The sequence below is a fragment of the Manacus candei genome, unplaced genomic scaffold (genome assembly GCF_025592945.1).
Source record: "Manacus candei isolate 608988 ecotype Guabito, Panama unplaced genomic scaffold, ASM2559294v1 h1tg000034l, whole genome shotgun sequence".
NCBI lineage: Eukaryota > Metazoa > Chordata > Aves > Passeriformes > Pipridae > Manacus > Manacus candei.
In genome coordinates this window covers 7,388,772-7,410,992 of record NW_026138082.1, presented here as the reverse complement: position 1 = coordinate 7,410,992, position 22,221 = coordinate 7,388,772, and the positions used below count along the sequence as shown (strand labels likewise).

The following is a 22,221-nucleotide window of genomic DNA, read 5'->3' as shown; positions in this document are numbered from 1 at the left end:
AATATTTTATTTGAAAAGTACCCATCATGAAGTATTGGCCAAATAGCACAAGGTACCATTTTCCTCAAGAAAATTTGGTCTGATTCAGGTTTCATGTTGGTGTAGATGTAAAAATGAAGTTTAATAATAAACTTTTACAGAATTAGGAATGTATTCTGAATTTGTTATGAAGGGGGTAAGAGGAGAGAAAGTGCAAGACAAGCAATCCAAAAGCAATTTAATAATCCCAATGTCTTAGTACAAGTTCATTCAAAAGACAGAATATTTTTTAAGGGGTATAGATTAACATTGTACATGCAGAATTCTGTCTGAGGTGAAAACCTTGTCTTGATCTGCTAAGTATGGCTTCCAGAAGCATGAAGCTGTCTACCTAGGCAGTCCTTGAAAAGTCACTTAGAGAAATTTACCACCTTAACAAGAAAACACACAGGAAAAAGAAATTTAAAGAGAAGACAACTTCTCAGTGGAAATTAAGGCTGATGGAGGGAAAAGAGATGGTGATGAGGATGGTTTATACAGAGTGGGAAGGGCAGGAGAAATGAAATTGAGGTGCTACAGTTTTTCACGTTTGTCCCTCCTGGGCTCGTAACAAGAGGTATTTGCCCCTAGAAGACAGGTTTAAAAAGCTTGCTGGCATACTTTAATACTTCTTAAAGCATTATCATCCTTCCTTGCACAACAGTTACAATTTCAAAAACAGAAGAAAACATAAGATAAATTCAGTTCTCTGATGGAATTTCTATTAGTTTAGATCATATGGATAAAATATAGTGCGGTCAATGGTACCTAAAACTTGCATTTACTTCATACATGCATTTCCCATATTTCTTAATTTCTTACATTGTTTTTCCTGATACATTATTTTCCCTAAAATAATACTCTAAGTATGCAAAGGTACGATGGATAGCTGAAGAGGAAAGACGATGAATTAGTGGCATCATTGAGGGCAAGTCTGCAAGACTGCAAGGGAGTTTAATAGCTATCATTTTTTTTCTGATCTCCTTGATGCCCACAGTATACCTTCATATGCACTTCAGTGCATACGTAACTCAGAACCACCAGAGTGTAATCTTGTGTTTTCCTCAGGTCTTTGCTGGGAGCCCTGGGAGAGGGGACATACAGAGTATATATGAAGACTGTGGGTTGTCATTACTACCTGGACTTTTTGCTGGACAATCAGGTTATAAAGAACGGGACAAGGATCAAGGCTATTGTGACAGTGGTGGTATAAGGACAGTGATTTAACTGACCTCCCCATCACTACAGTTGGTCAGATTTAATGTCTACATATCAATCCTTGTGCTTCAGGTCAGAAAAGTCATATTGAAATGCCTGGGTTTCATGGAGGTAGCAGTGTGTCACAAAGAAATCTAGGCTGTAAGTGTCAATGCAGCAACAGGCTCAAGGATGTTTCAAATAATCTTCTTGCTTGCTAAAGCAGTGAGTTAGACCTGCTTTAGAAAACTCAGAAATGGGGATTAGGGATGTTTTGGTTACCCTTTTTTAAACCTATGCAGTAAAAAAAATAAAAAAATTTTATAGATTGGGATTGAGAGGCTATTTCTGAAATGCTCGGCTGAAGGTTTACCAAAGGCTCATTGACACCAAAGTACAATTACACAATGACCTTATTTCAACAGAGATTATAAAAAAAGTGGTCATTTTTATTTTATACAAAGTGTATACCAGGGAAAAACACAATCCTGTGGTCTCAGGAAGAATTCAGAATTGAAAACTGTTTTCATGGTGTGTCATTCCAAACTATTAAGGCTTTTTTTTTCACTGCGAGGTATTTTCTTCATCAGTGAAGGGGAAAAAAAGTTGCAAAATCTGTTGTCTTCAAAAGACAAGCAAGACAACAGGCTTTTTTCTGTTCCCTTTTCAGATGTAAAGCTAATTTTGTTGCTCCGTTTGCTGGAAGAGCAGAGACAATAATATCCACGGTATGAGAATTACAATTATCCTCATTCTTGCAGTTCTGCAAGTAGTTAGAGTGATCTGTATCCAGAGAAGTAACCTATAAAATCCATTCAGAAAATCTTTTTCTAAAAGACCTATTTCAAATCCAGAAACTTCAGTCTGTCAAGAAAAGCACCACAAAATTATCTAATTGTTATGCCACAGATTTCTTTTTATCTCAACTCTTTCATCAGTTTGTGAGTTTGCTTTTTTCTTTTGTTTTTTGACAGTAATGTTTTCAATGTCTTCTTGTCTTTTCTCCTTGAAGAATAATACTCATCTACAGTTTGACCTTTTGCCAAAGAGCTTTGTAGTCTATAACCCTTTTCTCTCCCTGCTACTTTCTCCAGAGTGATAGTTCTCTGGGAAATCTATTGCTTCCTTCCCAGGCTATCAGGACTAATCCAGTCAGGGACCCCCTCTCCTTACTAAGACATATGGAAGGTGCTGCAGGCATTTAAACTGGAATGTGCTTCACCCTATTGACACTCTTGGTTTGGCATGTGGGAATGATCTTTGATTTATCTCATTCAAAGTTCTGCCTCTGGCAGTGGCTTATAACACATGATGGCAAAAAAGAGATCAGACACATGGCAGCTGAACAATTGGGTTATTCTGAGTGAAGCAGGATGAATTGATTCTTTCAACTCGATTGTGTATATTTTTAAAATTATTTTTGTAGTGGGTGCACCTATGACTGCAGCATGCCTGAGAGTCCATTGTTTGGATTTCCTTTTATCAGATACAAGATGCAGGATGAGATTCAAACAGAGCCTGTCCTCCATGCAAGACACAAGGAGTGCAAGATCCTTGACAGAGTATTTTGTGATGACAACATTGGTATGAAAAGCACTTTTAGCCAATTACATTGGATAGATCTAGTTTGGTGAAATTCATCACAGTAGGGAAGTTTAAATAAAGGGTGCATCCAGATTCCTCTTTCTTTATATTTAAAGTTACAAAACTTTATCTGACCAGAACAAAAATGCTTTTAGCTGTCTGTATTTTAAAACATTTTATGGTTTCATACAGCTGCATTTAAAAATATATTCAAAATCAAACTAATAATTTGTGAGCATTGCACAGAGTAATCACATACGGATTTTTCTGATTGCAAATTGAAGGTCGTTTTATGTTTACATGTGAGTCTGATTTTGATTTTGGCTTTTCTTCTGTTATTTAATCTTGTCATTTGGGGCCTTTAGGAGATAACATGGCATCATGTTTTTAAATGTCAGAGCCAGAGGTATTCTATTTCAGTTGGACGTTTTTTGTTTTGTTTTTTTTTTCAGAGATGGGGAGAGATGGGCTTAGGACTTGACTAATTAAAAGCAATTTGTTTTCATGATCTGGATAGAGTGCTTTTGCCAAATGCCTAAGATACCTCTGAGATTCAGGCAGAAATTTGTCGCATCATCCAGGAAATCCTTATCAAAACACAGCTTGGATCTCTGGCGGCACTGAGTGTATCGTTTGATAAGTGAGTCCTATTTTCTTGTCCACACATCAGTCCTTTGTAGCAAAGGGCATTTATTAAGAAACCAGATGGGGAAATATCAGTTATCTTTTGTGCCTTCTGTTTTCTATAAAGGCCAGCAAGACAAGGCAAGCTCAACCAAAATAATTGAAGGCTTCGTAGAAAAAGTCAGGTAAGTCAGGGTGCAATAGATTCACTACAACTCCAGCAGCACCACAGTTCCTGCTTAAAAAAAAGTGGTTTTCATGTAGGTTAGTAAAACAGCTCAAATTTTGAAAAGCCATAGAACTTATTTTTCAACGAAATTTTAATCAATGAAATTACTTGTGCTAATACAAGCTGTTGTGCTATGTATACATGTAACTGGTATAATCCATTTCTGAAGAAAGATTTTTTAAAAATTAAGAGTCTCAGAGGTGCTGAACCACCAGCTGCAGTTTTTATGAACTTCTGCAGAAATTGTCAATAATTATAAATTCCAAAGAAAGTTATCTTTAATCAGAATCATAATCATTAAGAGCAATATTTTTGTCCAATAAATAGCTTCTATAGCAGTAACTCAGGTCTAATGTGTTAAGGTTTGTCCTAGGCTTGTGGCGGGCTGACCTTGGTCAGCTGCCATGTGCTTACCCTGCTGTTCTCACTCCCCTTCCTCAACAGAAGAGGGACAAAAAATGAGATGAAAAAGCTCATGGGCCAAGATAAAGACAGGAAGATCACTCACCAGTTATTATCAAGGAGAAAAGAGACACAATCTGGGGAAAAAAAGCTTAATTTATTGCCAATTAAACTAGATTTGGATGGTGGGAAACAAAAATTAAACACTTTCCCCCCCACACACACTTTTTTTCCTGACTCAACATTACTTCTTCATTCCCAGCTTCTCTACCTCCACCCTGACTAGCACAGGGGGATGAGGAATGTGGGCTTAGGGTCAGTCCTTGACAGACCCCACTCCTGCCTTATGTTGTTTCCCTGCTCCAGCCTGGTCTCTTGAGGGACTGCAGGGAACTCTGGCCAAGTACATGGAACACCTCCTCTTCCTCCCCTCCATCCTGGAACTCGTGGGGCATGTTTCTTACACTTTTTTCATGTCATTCATTGTTTATGAGCAGTGTTCTGCCCATCTTTACACATGCTTTCCCCGAGACACCACTATCGTGTCTGGGGTGCTCAGCTGTGCCCTGAGATGGGTATGTTGGAGCCAGCTGGAACTGGCCATCTGGCACAGGGAATTCCCTCAGTGCCTGGGCACACATACCCAGCATAGGTTTACAAGTAAAATGTGAGTTAATTAACAGTACTAAAATGAAAATAGTATGAGTTAAAGACAGTTTCTTTCATCTGAGCTTTGTTTATGCCTGGGCTTCATACTTCTGATAACTATGAGGCTTTTAATTTTTCACTAATGATACATTTCTTAATGTATAGGGTCAAATTAAAGAAATAAAAAGGTAATCAAAAAAACCTGAGGAGGTTTCTTATAAAAATCCTTCTGAGAAAAGTATGAGGAAAGTGAACAGTACTAGTTTAATATGACTTCTATTTTTTTGAGATAGTTTCTGCTATATACATGCATGGAATTACAATAGTTTAATCAGATTTAGTAATGAAATGCTGCCCTAGCAGGTATTGCACAGTCATACAAACCTATGTTAGGCAATATCCCATAAAACAAGCTCTGGAAGGACGATTTTACACAGTGCCACCAGTGAAGGGCAGAGCAAGAACCACAGTGACATGTAGGAACAGCACAAGTTAAGAAACACATTGAAAATGAAAAATATCACATTAACACACACCACCACATCATACATCTTTCTATATCTTAACACTATCTCAAATATTTGAGAAATAAAGAGGTAATAATATTTTTCTACAGCATGTTTGCATTGTTTCACATTATTTTGACTATGTTTAGATATCTGATGATGTTATCCCTAAGACAGTATTATTAGGTTTCCTGCTATGGCAATCATAATATCTAGGTACAAGTAGAATTGTTTTCCACATTGCCTACATTAATGAACCACAGAGATAAGAAGTGCAGATTTTTAAGCCCATATTATAAATGTACATAAGTAATCTTTTTTGCAAATACCATTAGTCTAGTTTAGCTCACATCGATGCTTGCTGTCTTTAAATAGTAGGAAAACAAGGTTGATTTCCTACTTTGCTACTTTCTGTGTCCAGATCTGTCTTGTTTTCAATCAGTACCTGTGGTATCACTGCTGCTTTCCAAGGCAATGAAACTGTCATATCATTGCTATAGTAATGCAGTTTATCTATAGAATTCTGATACCAATCGACTGCATACTGCTTGTATTTTCTATTATCTCTAGTCACTTCCCTTTGTGGATTCACAAGAAGCAAGTGCTGTAATTGTGGTTTGGAGGTCTCTTAAGAGTAATCTTTTTTATTTTAATTTTTTGTTCTTCTAAGAAGATATGTATTGTGTAGTATAATGTATTTTTACAAAGTAAAGGAGACTAGAACTCATAGTTACCTACATCTCAAGGAAACTGTGCAAAGTCCTAGGAAACTCTCTTATCCAACCTATTTGCCATCATCGTTAGCACAAAAATAAATTAACGTTCATTCATGTTCTGTGGCCCAAAGCAAACAGATTACTAGTTTAGGTATGGAAAACTTCAAATTTTAGATTACTTGTCCAGGAAGACTTACAAAGATGGTTATCTACAAAGTCTTGTGTGCCTTGTCCACCACTCATTATTTCTGTTATGTCTGCTCTTTTCAAAGCAGAACTTGAATTTCTTATGTCTAGAGACAGCTATTCATCAGTACCCAAAATTGCTGCATTTTCCCACTTGTGCCAAATTCACCTTCTCTTTTATAACTTAATAAGGTGTAGCTTTTTTACTGGCCAACAGTTGTTGGCAGGTGGCTGATGAAGCCTGCAGTTGAGTTTTCCATCTGCCATTCTATTCTTCCTATCTAGGCTTCATAGGGTATATATTTTCTCCTCAAACATTACCCTTTAAGCCTGCAAAAGACTTTTTCTGTCTTGTGCTCAAGTTTGCATGATGTGGCACTAATCTGCCATTTCTGAGTGTATTTTTTCATTTGAAAACAGACTTATGGATTTGTTCTTATTACAGTGACGGTATTGAGTGGGGGTGTATCCTGTAAGAGTTACCAGATATGTCACCTCTTGGGGCTATACTAGCTAATGTTCATCCCATTAAGGGGCTAATTAAAACAAGGAAGTGTTCATATTCTGGATGGTTTTAAAGCATCAGGAACACCATCAACTTATTGTTAATGTAGCTTACAGTCTTACATTTTTTCATGGCATACATTATTAGGTAATAATGCAAATAACAGATGTTTATTAGAAATGGATAGATGGCTCTAGTCAGGTTCTTGATAACAAAAGGAAAGTGGTACCTAACAGGTCTCTTCAGTGCAAGCACAGGCGGTGTACTTCACTGGTTAGGGCTCTCAGCAGGACTGAGCAGGTCAGCTATTCTCCAAGATGGAGTATTCAGCTGGGTGAATTTTGGTAGATCTCTATCTGACTTGTACTTCAAGTCCTTATTTTTAAAATTGAGATAGTGGTGTTTCATTCTTTTTCACAACAGTCTTTGGACAAAAGGCACAGTAGCAGAATTCCAAATTTATTTAATTTTTTTTTAGGCTTGCTAATGACTACAGAGGATCTGAACACTTGAAGAGGAGTAGCTGAGTAGGATCAGCACAGCAATACCTATCCCAGGATAGACAAAAGTTACCCATCCTAAGGGAAGAATAAATCCAAACACGGCTCTGATTTCTTGTTTGTCTCTTTCTCATTTTATCCACAAATGCTTGACTTGTACCTCAGCTTTCCCCACCCTCTTTGCCCCACTGTATCTTGACATCTAAGTGGAGTCTTTTAAAGTATTTTTCAAAAGTTTTGAATTCATGCTTTTCAACATCAAGGTTATGGACGTGTGTAATAAAATGAAAATGAAAACAAACAGATAAGGAATTTTAAATAAAGGAAGTGATTTTATGCTCTCCTAATTCTTGGTCTTTCACACTAGGCATTAGGGAGCAGCTTTCTACAGGACCTGAAAGAGATTACTCTCCTACAGAGTTACTGAAAAGTAAATGGGGGATGTCTCCAAAATGATCATGTTTAAAAGTCATTTTATAAATAAGTTTAGGCAATATGATTTTAGATCATATTGGTTTTGTTCCAGACCCGGTTTAAATCTTAACACGTCAAACTTCAAAAGTCTGAAGGCATAATATTCTGTGATTTAAGCGTAAGTATACGTATTCTTGTATGCTGTCAATGGGCATAATTTTAATAAGATTTGAGATTTTACAGTCATGTCATTGCAATCTAAATTGAAAAAAAAAACTCAACCCCAAAAACAAACCCGAAACCTGTTTCAAATGGCAGATAAAAAGCCATATTAGATGAGAACAAAAGATCACCTTAGCACAGGAACTGGCCTCAAGCAGCAGTCAGGTGCAGTTGTCTAGTGAACAGTGCAGGACCCTGTAGAGGATGGTCATTCCTTCAATTTGCCTTCTCAGCTTTCAGTAAGTAGTAATTATGAGACTTCTTAAACTAAAGGCTGTGGCAAGACCATAATTTTTATCTGCTATCAATGGACTAATTTTCCATGAAATTATCTGAATTTTTTCTGTCTAAAACACAAAAGCCTGTGGAAATATATTTCCCAGTTTCATTATTCACTCTGTGGAAATATATTCCTTTTTTTTTTTCTTTTCTGTTTTTCTCACTTCATTGCAGCCAGCTGTCTCTATGGCCAGAGCTAGAAAAAGTAATAAAACTTGTTCCGTACTTATTTACTTTATGTAATCCTTGATTTTAAAGAGTGTTTCATATCCCTGTGCAGCTCTCTATTTAGTGACTTTAAGAGTCCTAATTGGTTTAGTCTGTACTCAGTAGAAATGTTCCACTGTTTTCATAATCCCTGTTATATTTGTTTGTACTTTTCCAGCTTTACTGCGTGTGTTGCTGCAGGTATGGTACTCTCTTCAATAGTGCAGTTTTCTGTTTAATTGCCCACTTTTTCCTAATGTTTTCTGCATTTGGATTTTGTTTATCATCAAGCTGATGTTTTATGCGAATTATCTGGAATAATTTTATAATTTCCTGAGTAGTAATAATTACTTTAGAACCATTCACTGTGTATGTTTAATAATTTTTCCCAAGGAGGTACATAATTTTGTATTTATCAGGACTTTATTTCATCTGCCATTTTGATGCCTAGTCACTCAGTGCTCTAATATCCTTTGCAACAGTATGCTGGTGATTTCAATATTGTCTACCTTGCAAATTTGGATAATCATCAAATTTCAGCACTTCCTCACACAACCTCCTCTTACAACATGTTTTCTTCAAGCTGAAGTTTTATGAAATAATTTATATTGACAAAGTTCAGTCACTGATTCTTAACATCTTTTAGCAAAAGCAGTATCAATTCTCCCACAGCTAATTATGTCCATCAGAATTTTTTCCCAGTCTAACCTAATTGTAATCTTCAATACAGGACAAGAAGAAACTGTTGACTAGCATTCAACACAAAAGAAAACATTCAGAAATATTTAAATAAGATAGGAAATTAATAATTGAAAAAAGTCTATGAAATCCACAGTTCCAAGTGTCTTCATTTTGAGACCTGGATTTAAGTACTGCCTGTTACTCCCTGAAATTAAAAGATTTTGTCTTAATCTCAAGAGTTATCTGTGGCAGTCCCTGGAACAGGATACAGTGTTGCAGTCTATTCCTGGAAAATCATATGTATCAATTACTTTAGTAGTAATTATGGCTCCTCTAGATTAAATGGATGGATGGATCAGATTCAGTTTGTCTCACCTGGGTACCTGCTCTTAGATCAGAACTGCTTCTGGAGGCCTTCAGAGACATACATTTTCATTTGGTATACCAGAAATTTGGTGGGTTCAATACCAAAAAAGGAAAATGGAAGTTAAGAGTCTTAAATTAGGTAGATCGGACCTCAGCTCTGCTTTCTAAATAGAAGTTATGACTGGGAGGGGCCAGTGCCTTCTTTCCTAGGATAGTGTCATTACAAGAGGAAGGTCTGTTGTCTGTTTGCTTAGTTCAAAGGGTTTTTTATCCATGTGTGAGGTGAAACCTTCTAGGCAGAGGATGAAGGAAGAGACTTGCAGTTTAGCAGTGTTCATCATAGCAGGGAAGACAGTTCCACCTGGAGAAAGGCAGCTATGCAGGAATCAATGGTTCCTACCTGATCTTCTCACAAAGCGAGAACATGAACATCACTTTAAAAATATTATCAAAGCTGACAACCTTTGTCAGCTCTCGGCAGAAATCTGAGAAATCTACTGGCACTTTGGTTAGTTTTCCAGACTACAAGGCTGTCTTTATCCTGAAGTGTTATTTTTTGGCATGATTTTCTTTGTAGTGAGAGATGTAGGAAAATTAGATGACTCTTGGTTTTCTTCATATTTTCCGAGATGTGCACAAGCTTTATCTATTCCTTCTTCTCCCCAGTGTAGAATTACCTGTCAATAGCAGATATGGGCATTGATACTTTCTTTCCTTGGTTGAGGTAACAGAACAGCAGGGGTGAAAGACTCTGATTCTGCTTAGAAAAAGGCAGTTCTCACTAAGCTACATTCCTTTTTCACCTAACTGCATTGTTTGCCAGGGAGGTCAGTTTCCCATATCTTCATTGTAAGTGGACTTCTAATCAGTATGTCATCAACCTAGAAATAAACCACAGGATAAGGCATTACCACAGTCAAAACAGTGCCATGCAGCACAAAGCAGGAATCAGCAGGTGTGGCATTCATTGCATAAAGGTATGCTGTGGCTTTAGCAGAGCAGCAGTGTGCAGAATATTATCAGATAATCATTTTCTTGAGATAAAAGTACTCTCTGGAGAGGTCACCTATACTACTAAGAAATGCTCAGGCATTTGGTGTTATATGAATATTATTTTTTCCAATTGTTTCATTAATGACAGGAGTCCACTTTGAAAAAGACATTGTAGTTACCCTCAAATAATTGTATTCAAATCTGCTGTCTAGCAAGGGTTAGAAAGTCAGTAGACATGCATCATTTAAATCACTGACTAATATGTTTATAGGAAGAAGGCTCCACAGTTAGATTTTCTTTACAATTTTCTGTAAGGTATCATGATCTGAAATTAAATTGAACACTGTTAGCCTTCCTCTCCTAGTGTAATCCACACAAAATTGGTCAAAACCAATTATAAACTGCTCCTTTTTTGACAGCTTATGATTGGATAGAGAATTGTTTTTTTGTAAATTCGAGGAGGATATTTACTGACAAGACAGAGCATTTAAAAGGCTAGGTTTAAACAGGTAACCTAAAATTGTCAGGTGATTTTTTGTGGTTTTTTTGGTTCTGGTGTTTTTTTGGTGGTTTTTTTTTTTTTTTTTGGTGGGTTTGTTGTTTGGTTTTTTTTCTAGGCATTGTAGAACTGTAGAAGACTCTGGCTCAGGCAATATAATTTGCCTTTCATAGTCTATCACAAGGCTCATGATTATTTCTTATAACAAAATATTCAGTGCAACAGATTAGTAAATTCTGCTATGTTGGTTGGGCTGCATTCCAGTTCCTGCCTGAGTGACGCTGGCTGCCTGCAGCACTGCCAGCACAATAATTATTGCTGCGTTTTCTGGACCTCGTGAAACCAGCAAGGTGATCACCCCCTTGGAACAGCTGGGGATATGAAGGATGGAAAAGTGCAAAGACATTGCTGCAACTCTGTGTTTTCTTGCCAGCAAGTGCCACTTGAATGATGATGGCTATTGGCAGGGGTAGGCCTCTGCTGGAGGAGAGCTTGCAGCAGTTCTAGATTATAGCTTTTGCTCATTCCAAGGGGAATTGCTGTGGGCACTGAATTAACAAAAGCAAATTTGAAGGTGGGGAAAACAAAGATTTGAAGGCAACTGTAGAAGGGGGGGAAATGATAATTTTTGACAATGAAGCAAATTTTGGTTTACTATATGTGAATGGTTCCCTTATGAAACAAAAAACTTCCACAAACATCATAGTGTCAGCCATGCAGGTTTGTTAGGCAGCCTTCTCCAGCCTTCCTCACAAAATTAAGGTACCAACTGGTGGCAGCCAATGGATGTCATTCTTGTTCCAATACAGAGAATTATACTACTATTTATCAGTACTTTCCCACATGAAGTACAGAAGCACAGTTAAAAAAGTCTTATTTTAGATATTTAGCAATATTGTCATCTTCAAAATATCTGCCAAGAAACTGCTGCTGTGCTTGAGTGCCTAGTATGGATAAACAAATGTGTTTAATCCAGCACATAGCACTAACCTTCACACAAAATAAACATCCAGTAAAAATTAGAGTTTAGTCTCAAATTAGTTGATGCAAATTATCTCCATGTAAATCACAGAAACTATTGACTGCAGTAAATATTTATGCAAATAAGCAGGCCAGTTATATCCAGCTTTAGTATCTCTGCTTCTTTTCGGGTGCCTCTCTTTTGTTTGGAAGTTTTATTTTTGATCCAATTATATTTTTTCTGGACAATCTAGTTACATGGAAGTGGACATTTTGACACCATTCTCATCACTAGTGGCACCTATTAGCGATATATAATATAGCAAGCATTCATCTTGTGTGTTTAGTCTTTTGTCACAGCTTTGTATCTATCCTTTTCATTGTCCCTCACATTTTAACTTTTCAGTATAATAGACTGGGAGTAGAGCTTTGTGATTAACTGACTCTTAAATTGGAACTTTGTTATAGTTGTCTTTTTTTTCTGTATTTGTTACCTTGCAGGTTGATAAAGCTTGAATGCAAACAGATAATATTTCAGAAACAATATACTTAAGAGAAGGAAATATTTGTATCCGTAGATGAATTGGCATACTAAAAAGAATTCAACACATGGAGTACATACATTAGTCATTGCAGACTAGCTTTTTTTATTCATTACATTTGTCATCAGGGCTAGGGAAAAGGAATGGTCAATCTGCTTCTTAATTTTATTATAGCTTTAGTGTTGGAAAAGGCAAGAGAATGAGACTGTACTGCTTACTTGTATTACGGAGGCTGTGCTTTCCAGAAGCAGGTGATAGGTTTTGGTATTTTTCCAAAACAGAAAGCTTAAGGTCCCACTCATTTAAACATATTGTTTCATAAAATCAGAAAAAAACCTTTGTGTTTTCCTTGAAATGTTTGATGGGGGCAGTGTCTGACTGACTCACTCTAACTGTCCATAGGGCTTGGAGTGGGGAACCCTGCCCTGACTGCCCAATGACCTGGAGTTTTCCTGTAATGACTGTGACAACACAGAGTGCTTCATATGTTGCCTTTTTTTCTTATAATCACGTTCCAATGCAAATTGAATACAAATGGTGAAATATTGAAATTGCTGCAATTTGGCTAGCTCTAATCAACAATTCTTGAGTTGAATCAACGGTCTTGAACTAGCCTATGAAAATACCACATTTTCTTTATGAAAAAAAAAAAGAAAGAAAAAAAACCTACTTGACACTTTGGATAGAAATTTATGTTTGTGGAACTACGTTGTAGGCAATGATCGGTGTTCCCCAGCTGCCATTGAATTTAAAGGCACTGGAGCTGGGAACTGGGAACACCAGATATCTGGAAGATGAGGTCTGAGACCTTGTGCTTGTCCCTGGGCATCTGATGTAGAGACCAGATGACAAGTCTGTCTCTAAGGTAGCCATGTTGCAGAGAAGATGCTTTGCTTCCTTCAGCAGTACTTGGAGTTCCCTAAGGACGGATGGCTTTATACATGGGTAATAGGCAAATTTTAACAGGTAGAAACTTTTCTGTCTATAACTGATGTCAATTATCTTTCTTCCATGAAGTGATCTGCATAGTTTAAATATCAGTTTTTAAGTTGTGCCAAGGCATGAAAATGGAGCAGGTGTTTCACATATTCTGTATAGGAATAATGACTATTCAAGCAGAAGCATTTTAAGACCGAGCTTTCTGTAAGGTCAGATAAAGACATCATCCTGTTTATCCAGGTTTAGTTGTGGGATGAGAGACTACAAAGCCCTCTGTGCCTTGCAGTTCTCACATGGATTAGTTGTCATTCTTTCTCTTACTTTGTATTCAGCATATTCTTATATGCCTGAATACAAGTAAAACCACCATAGTGACTCTGAATTGGCTAATTTTCGCTTGATGCAGTTCTCTGATTCCAAATGCCCAGTTCTTATTATTACAAGGCTCAGTCCTGATGAGATAATGAGTGATCCCTGCCAACACCAACTCAAAACTATTTGGCTAATGAGGTTTCTTCCAGGTGTGCCTTTCCTGCTGAGGAGTAGGGACTAATTTTTTTCTGTTGTTATAAGGTAATTTTTTTCAGGTTTTAAGCCAGATTCTATTTTGGGCTGAGGAAACATACACAGAAGATAGTTTCACTACCTGAAGATACCCTAGATGCATCCTTGTGTCAGTTCCATAACTGCATTATCACGTCTTTGTTGATTTTACAAATGTAATGTAATGTAATGTGAATCACTGTATAGAAACTAGTTGTATCTTTGTGAATGAAATCAAGACCTATTTTATTGTTAAATATTTCCATAAAGACAGAAACAATTTGAAACTATTTGATGAAGCTAATCTTTCTAAATGCTCTCTGAATGTTAGATTTTGCCTTCAGGCTTTACTGCAGGCAAATTCATATTATTCAATTATAAGTTATTATTAAATCTTAATTCAAAAGTATTTTTACATTCAGAATTGGTTCAAACTTTCTCATTAGTGTCAGTAAATTTGAATTTTGCCACCTTAAAGGCATGGGTGCCAGTGCTTCAATGTTCTTGCTAGAAGAAGGATGTAAAGGATTGAGAGAGGCAGGGAGGGAAGGAGAGAGGAATAAGGGTAGGGCAGAGGGGTGGGAGGGAGCTGCTAAGAGATCAGTCTACATCTTCCCATTGTCAATGGCAGAAGGGATGAATATTGGGTTGAGTATGTTGGCAGTGTTTAAATTTATTCCCACTGGTGGTCACTAACCCTCCTTTGGCCATCATCCCTCCTTTGGCCACAGTCAGAGCTAGCCTGCTTGCTACACCCCCTAGCTGGAACTTGGCAGCTGAGTATTTTGTGTCATAAAATTATCTTGGGTTTAAGGTAAAAATGAACCTCATAACTTGAGGTTTATAAATGTATCTGTTTGAGAGCGAACCACTTTTATGAACATCTTACGGTTTTTAGTGGAGTGAAAATATGTCTTATTAAAATAGTGCACAAATTGTTATTACATGCGTTCATGAACATGAAATAAAACACTTAAAGCTTTTAGCACCTCTTGCTTAAGTTCATCCTGTAGCTGAGCTACTAACTTCTTGGTAGTCTTAAGAAGTAAATAGAACAGTTTACATGAGACTGATTTTTCAAATTTTCTTTCAGACATGCAAAATGATGTGGTTCTGACATATCTCTAAGTCTTGCCACTGATGGGCAGCCAGAAACAAGAAACTCTGTTGTCTTAAAGCATACACACATGTGCACACACACACACACACACACACACATATATAAAATTTGCTGTAAGATGATGATAAGACTTGTGATCTAAATTGTAGCATGAACTTAAGACTCTAACGCATTTAAGCAAGTCTTTGGAGTCAAGTGTGCAATTGTATACAAAGCTTTGCTCTGAAGACGAATGAACTGTAATACTCTGCTGTTTTCAAGAGTATTGAAATCTACTTATACTTCACAAAATCTGAATTTAGTTGCTGTTTTAAGTTATTAGCAAAAGTGAGTTTGGTCTTGTACAGTAAAAACTATAGCCGTCTGAGGCACAATTATCTCTACAGTGCTTTATAGCTATGTAAAAATATCACCATGACTTCTACTATTTGCTACAGATTTCAAAAGTTTGTGTGTCTTAAATGCAACTCTTATTTAATTATGTTTTTTCATTATTCTAGCAATATGGTTCCTGTAAAGTTATTCTAAAAATTTTAGGAAGCATTATTAAAAATACCAAATAATTTATTTTTAGATTAGAGACTTCCCCCATTTTTTTCTATCAGTTATCTTTTTCATGAATATTGGTGTACAGAAGTTGTGTGGGAAAGTATTCTGCAAGATTAGAACTTGTTGATCTAGCATTTTGCCATCATTTTCCTCTTTTTTGCTGCCTGCTCACTCATCATGTGATTCTTTCAGGGACGTAGTTGGATTTTGCTACTGAGTCATTGGATCTGCATGTATTCATGATGAAGCCTAAATGTATATAAATCATGAATACAATACCCTAAATATATGTTTAATGCACAGTAAATATTTTTTATTTAACCCAACTGTCAACTTCACCAGCTTTGGTTTGGCTAGACTCTTTCTGATTTTCATATAATGAGTAATAATAACTGAAGTGTTATTTAGATAACAACTCTGCTTCTCACTACTACATAAAAAAACCCTACTGTAGAAAACTTGTATTTACCATTTTTTTTGTTATTGCTATGTTTAGTTAGGGAAGGCAGCAGCTGAGACTTAGAATGTACTCTGTACCTGTGGAGAGCCCTGTTGTCCTTAGTAGGTCACAGCAGAAATCCACTTACACACAATACGATGCAGTAATGTGGTCCTACACAGGATTTTTAAAAACTATGATTACCTTGTTATCAAGTGTGGTGAAGGCCTATTCCGTCTCTCAGCAGCATCCAACGGATTAAGGACAGGGGTTCCGTATTTTATATGTGATTCCTTTAAGGAACCAAAGGACAAGTGAAAACTAATTCCTTCTGGATTTTAACTTGAATTACCTGTGCTTGGGATAGTTTTTATTAGATGTGCTGAGAACACGATTGTGTCCACAGCTCTTCACAGAACTTCATTTTAGTTTTGCCTTTCTTCTTACCAAAAAAAAAAAAAATCAATTTTTTTTCCTCCTGCTGTCTAGCAGTAAACAGCTGGACTCACATGCACACCTGCAGATGTGTATGTGTATTTTGTATAGATTTGACTTTCAAAATGTTAATCTGTTTTTCTGCTGGGTGACTGTGGAGAATTTGTTGAGTAACTGGGCCCTCTATCTTAGGATACTATCTAAAATTTTGATGAAAAATTAAATTAACCTCTCTAAGGAATGGGCCAAATATATGCATTCTGCTTCAAAATGATGGAAGTGCTGGTGGAGGGTTAGCTGGAGACATTATATGTGGTGCAGGCAGACTTTAGCATTAGAAATCTTTCATAAACCAAAGGCCAAAAATACTTGTGTTTATTTGGTACTTTTTAACTTTCTATGCCATAGAATCAAGAGCTGAAAGTCATTAAACACCTTAAAAACTAACTTAAAAACACAAGCAAATTATTAGATGCTGTGGTCATCTGATGCAACACAGTTTTTCTGAGGGGACCTAATGAGTTAATGTTAGGGCTTAATTTCTTTATCTCATTCTTAGCCTGCACCAGTCAATGATATAAACCACAGTTGTTTAATTCTCCTACAATGCAATTTAAGATAATACTCTTTTCTTCCTTTAGAGTGAATGAGAACCTGTTACCATCACTCAGCTGTGAGTCCATCAGTTCAGTGGGACCTGCCCCAAGCCCCAGCATGCTGAGTGCCTCTGTGCAATGTTTGCTGCCCAAGGGCCATGGCTGGCTGGAGCTGTACAGACTCACTTGTGTGTGTATGCCCATGTGCACTGTAATTTATATCAGTGCAGAGTTTAGATTCTGTATCATGGTTGAGTTTTTCACAAGGAGCTTTCTGAGCAAAGACACTTAATCATTTTCCATTTTGGAGTTTGTATTATAAATCATCTTTTGACTGGTTTCTCCTTTGTAGTTCCTGTCTGGAATTCTAGTCCAATCATATACTTAAAGAATCATCTCCAAATGGTTTGGTCCCTCAAAGTCAGTAACACTGTTGAGCTATTAACGACCAGCCTCTGACAAGAATTTGGAAATAGTTTCAGCTATTCCAACTTGACAGTATATGAGTTGCTTTTATTTTGTATTTGTTTTTAAAACAGTTAGCGGAAGTCTGGGAAAAAATAATGTATTAGTAAAATGGTTCCCTTTAAATAGGCTATTCTATAATTTTATCAGTGAATACATAAAATAATCTATGATATTTTATTTATTTGGGAGCCTAAGAAGACAATGTTTTGTGTGTTTATTTTCTAACATTAGGAACTGACTGTCCATAACCTTACATTTTGGGTTCACCTCATTATTAAAATGGAGTTGAATTAAAACATATTTTTCTTTTCTAACCGTACTATACTTTTTCATCCAAAGGACCCATTTTTCCTCTTTCCCATTCTTATTTTAAACTCTTGTTTCCAAAAGAATCATGGAATCATAGAGTAGTTTGGGTTGGAAGGGACCTTGAAGATTATCTAGTTCCAACATTGTTATCAGGGTGGGACACCTTACACTAGGCCAGGTTGCTCAGAGCCTCGTCCAACCCAGCCTAGAAGACCTGTGGGGATGGATGGTCCACAACCTCTTTGGGCAATCTATTCCAGTGCCTCACCAGCCTCACTGTAAAGAATTTCTTCCTAATGTATAATCTAAACCTACCTACCTTCAGCTTAAGACCATTTCCCCTTGTCCTGTCATTACATGCCCTTTCAAAAAGTCCCTCACTAGACTTCTTGTAAGCCCTCTTTAGGTACTGGAAGGCTGCTGTAAGGTATCCCTGAAGCCTTCTTTTCTCCAGGCAGAACAGCCTCAACTCTCGCAACCTGTCTTCACAGGAGAGGTGCTCCAGCCCTCTGATCAACTTAGTGGCCTTCAATATCTTTCTTGTGCTGAGGACCACAGAGCCAGATGCAGTATTCCAGTTGGGATCTCACAAGAGCAGAGTAGAGGGGAGGAATCACCTCCCTTGACCTACCAGCTGATCATGCTTCTTTTGATACAGCCCAGGATACAGTTGGCTTTCTGGGCTGCAAGTGCACATTGCCAGGTCATGTTGAGCTTCTTGTCCACAAACACTCCCAAGTCCATTTACCCAGGGCTGCTCTCAATCCGTTCTCTGCCGAGCCTGTATTTCTGCTTGGGATTGCCCCAGTCCAGGTGCAGCACCTTGCACTTGGCCTTGTTGAACTTTCTGAGGTTTGCAGAGACCCACCTCTCAAGCCTGTCAAGGTCCCTGTGGATGACATCCCTTCCCTCCGTTGTGTCAGCCGCACCACACAGCTTGGTGTCATCAGCAGACTTGGTGACGGTGTAGGAAATCCCGTTGTCCACGTCAGTGATAGAGATACCAATACGGACAACCTGAGGAAGAAGAAAGAAAACAGACAATTCTATATCTATTCCTTGAGTTTAAAGATTAGTGTTACTTTGTTACTTCTTTCCTTTCTCTCTGTGGTATCATTGAAACATCATTAAACATTTGAAGCTGGTGGGTATGATTTGAAAAAAGAATTGAAGTTTTTTTAACCAAAAACTTTAAGTTTTTGAAGTAAAGGAATGCAGAGCTTTCAAAATCAGGTCTATATTTTCTCTTGCTATGTAAGAAAATCCCTTATGATTCTGACATCTATGGAAGAGGAGGAAGCTACATAATACTGTTTTTAATAACTTTTGTCACTACTTTTTCCTACTTTTCACTTTTCCCCTTCTAGAAACACAGACCAAATGAATTTTTTTTAAGTAACTCATGTAGAAAGTTTGTATTATTTTTGTTTGTGCATTGGTTTTATTGGTTTTATTTTCTTCACACCTTTATCTCTTCAGGAAGTGGGAATAAAGATCTGTCATATATTTTCCATTTGATAAATCCACAATGTATCTTGCTGCAGTAGTCTAATCTTCTACAGAAGAGCAGCTGCATTTCCACAGCATTTCATTTGTGGACAGCCTACCAGAATGCTGCCATTTCACATATCCAGCAGTCCCACACACTTTGAAGTGTGATTCTTTGGAGTGAAATGAGAAAATCTAATCAGTACTAAAAAAATTACTAGTCACCAAAAAAAAAAAAAAGGCACATTGATTTGTAGAAATAAAAGATTCTTACAGAATATCCATTTATCCAACAGTCCCATAAACAAGTTTTACTGGAACTGCATCTTTCACCTTTCACCAAGCAAAACAAACCAAAACAAAACGTCGATACATGATACTGCAGTTTCCTTTTAACCTTTTAACAGTTGTAGCAGGGATATGAGTTTTTCTACTTTTCATATAATTAACTAGCATGCTGCAATTTTCCTCCATAATTGGGATACTTAACTGTATGATCTCCTGCTGTTTTAATGATTTGCATCTTCCCGTGTATTGTTTTTTTCTTGCTGAATCTCTACTGTTATTACACTAGAAGCTTGTATAGTCTATGTTCCTTTTGCTCCTGCTTTACTATTCTCATTTCCTCTTTGTTTAGCTGATGAAAATAAGAGCTAAGAGTGAGCATTTTCCCTTTGTTACCTGTTTAACAGCACTTATGGTATTACAGGTTTTTTGCTAATATGCTTAACAGACTTCACACTGACCTACATAATACTGCTTTATGACAGATGTTGGCCTTTTTTATATATATATATCTGTAGTCAAGGAAATATTTCTTAATGATAAACTTAGAAGCACTGGCAGTTTGAGTTTTCATGAAGTTTCTAATACAGCTTGATCTTCCTTTTATTTCTTCATCACATTGTCACTGTTAGACATGTCTTGGGATTCTGGGAAATCTTCTATGATGTTCCTCTGCTGCGGAGAGTGGTAGGATAGCAAAAATCAGTTCATAAAGATTTTCGATGAGGTAGGAACAGAATCTCTTTCTGTCAGTAAATATGTAAAATAAAATGGTAGGTAAAATACCAAGACTGGTTATAAGTGGGGTGCATTGTGTGAAAGGGGTCTTTGTTGTAGAAAGAAATTCAATGTTTAACATGAAACCTGAACACTCAAATTTGAAATTACATGGCTGACAAGCTTCCCCAGGATTATTTTGACAGTCTTTCTTTTAAAGTTCAGCATATGCCAGTACATACTATATAATTAACAGTCTTTACATTTGCAATGCTAGTGTAAATGTAGGCTGTCTTTTTAATAGAAAGTTTTCTTAATTTTGAGATGAAAATGTTGCTGTGGTAGTGGACTGTGGCATGAAAATTGAAAAATTCTCCCATAACTATATTGTTGCAAGAACAGTGGTGAACAGTTCTCATTTACTACTCATTTACTACTCATTTACTACTTGATCTCAAAAGATGATATTTTTTAAATGAATGAAGTTGTGACACTTAAACTAATTCAGTTAATCCACAGTGTACCATAAACTCAGTAAACAATCAACTGTCATTTAATGAAATTTAATCAAGAAACAACCTGCTCACTCTTTCTTTTTTTTTTTTTTGTGAGGTGTTCGCATTGTTGTTATTTTAATTATTATTGTTAATAATTATCAGTATCATTCTCTTTCTTTTATTTCTATTATTCTTCACATTTTCATAAAACTCATCTATTCACCATTCCGGTTAGTGAAATTTTTGGAATGGTATCAGAGAAACTCCTTAGTCTTTCTATCTAAATTTACCACTAAATTGCCTTCTAATATTAGCATAAATATTATTTTTGTCAAAACATGCCATTCTGCCTATGGGTTGGGCTAGAGTACTGTATTTTGACATAATGTCCAAACATCAGTTAAGGGAAATCTACTAGTGGAATTCTGAAATTATTACTACTGATACTCTTAGAAAGACAGTTTGTCTAGTGTCTGATCTATCTGTTTGTAATGGTATTGCTTGAAAACAGTAATCATCAGCCCCAGATTGTCCCTTGAATAATTTTTTAAATTATTTATCTAGAATCTTGGGGAACAGCTTATACTTCATCTGATGTTTGTGACAGTGGAAGGAGGTAAACTAGAGTCATTATCAGGAGAACCAGGTCAAAAAGTTGTGTTCATTTGGTTACTGACAGAAGAGCTGGGATAGAGGGAAGAGGAAAAAAATCAAAATGCAAGGAAAGGTGGAAGTAAAGAGATAGGACTAGACTAAAGGATGGTGTTGTAAGTGGAAACAATGTAGCTGAGATGTCATAAGCCTCTCACTTATTTTCAGCACCGATACCCTAGAACATTATAGCATTTGCTGTTGTATATAACAAAGTGATTTGTGTTTTTCCTTCTGCAAACATATCATCCTAGTGAACAGTATAGTACCTTGGTAGAATTGCCCATGAGAATATTTTAGCTAACTGAATATAACTTCGTAAACAGTGAGAAATGCAGTTTTCATTAAAACAAGAAGGTGAAACATTGCAAACTCATTTCATTTTATGGCTAACAACTATTTTTTAACTCAGGGTAATTATCTTGAGTATGGGAAGGGGAAATACACTCATATTCATAGTTTTCTGGTTTGTTCTAATCTATTTATGCTTTTATTTTTAATCATAGGTTTCTGTGCTCGAGAGGCAGATATTTGACTTCCTTGGTTATCAGTGGGCACCTATCCTGGCAAATTTTATACATATTATTGTAGTCATACTTGGCTTATTTGGAACCATCCAGTATAGACCTCGTTACATAACAGGAGTAAGTACTGAATTTCATTTGCTTATTCTGATGTGCATGTATAAAACAAACAAACAAACAAAACAGCGCTCCAAATTGTATTGCTCATAAAGCAAATAGAAATCTCATCTTGAATTAATTTTCTTCTGTAACATTTTATATTAACTTATTATGCTTTTGGGACACGTGCAACACAACTGGTAACTACCTACAAAAGCTGAAAGTCAATATGATCTTTAACTGCATGACAATACAAACTTTCAAGAAGTAGAGTCAGTTTAAGA

The 22,221-nt window shown here is 36.6% G+C and overlaps 1 protein-coding gene across 2 annotated transcripts in view; it reads left to right on the top strand.

Annotated features, from left to right (window-relative positions):
• Nucleotides 1–22,221, top strand: part of NKAIN2 (sodium/potassium transporting ATPase interacting 2) — a 542,008-nt gene that overhangs the window by 224,476 nt on the left and 295,311 nt on the right. For both annotated transcript variants that reach the window (XM_051792302.1, XM_051792301.1), the window contains exon 2: nt 21,821–21,958. In XM_051792302.1, the coding sequence (XP_051648262.1) occupies nt 21,821–21,958 (138 nt within the window). The remainder of the gene's footprint in view (nt 1–21,820; nt 21,959–22,221) is intronic.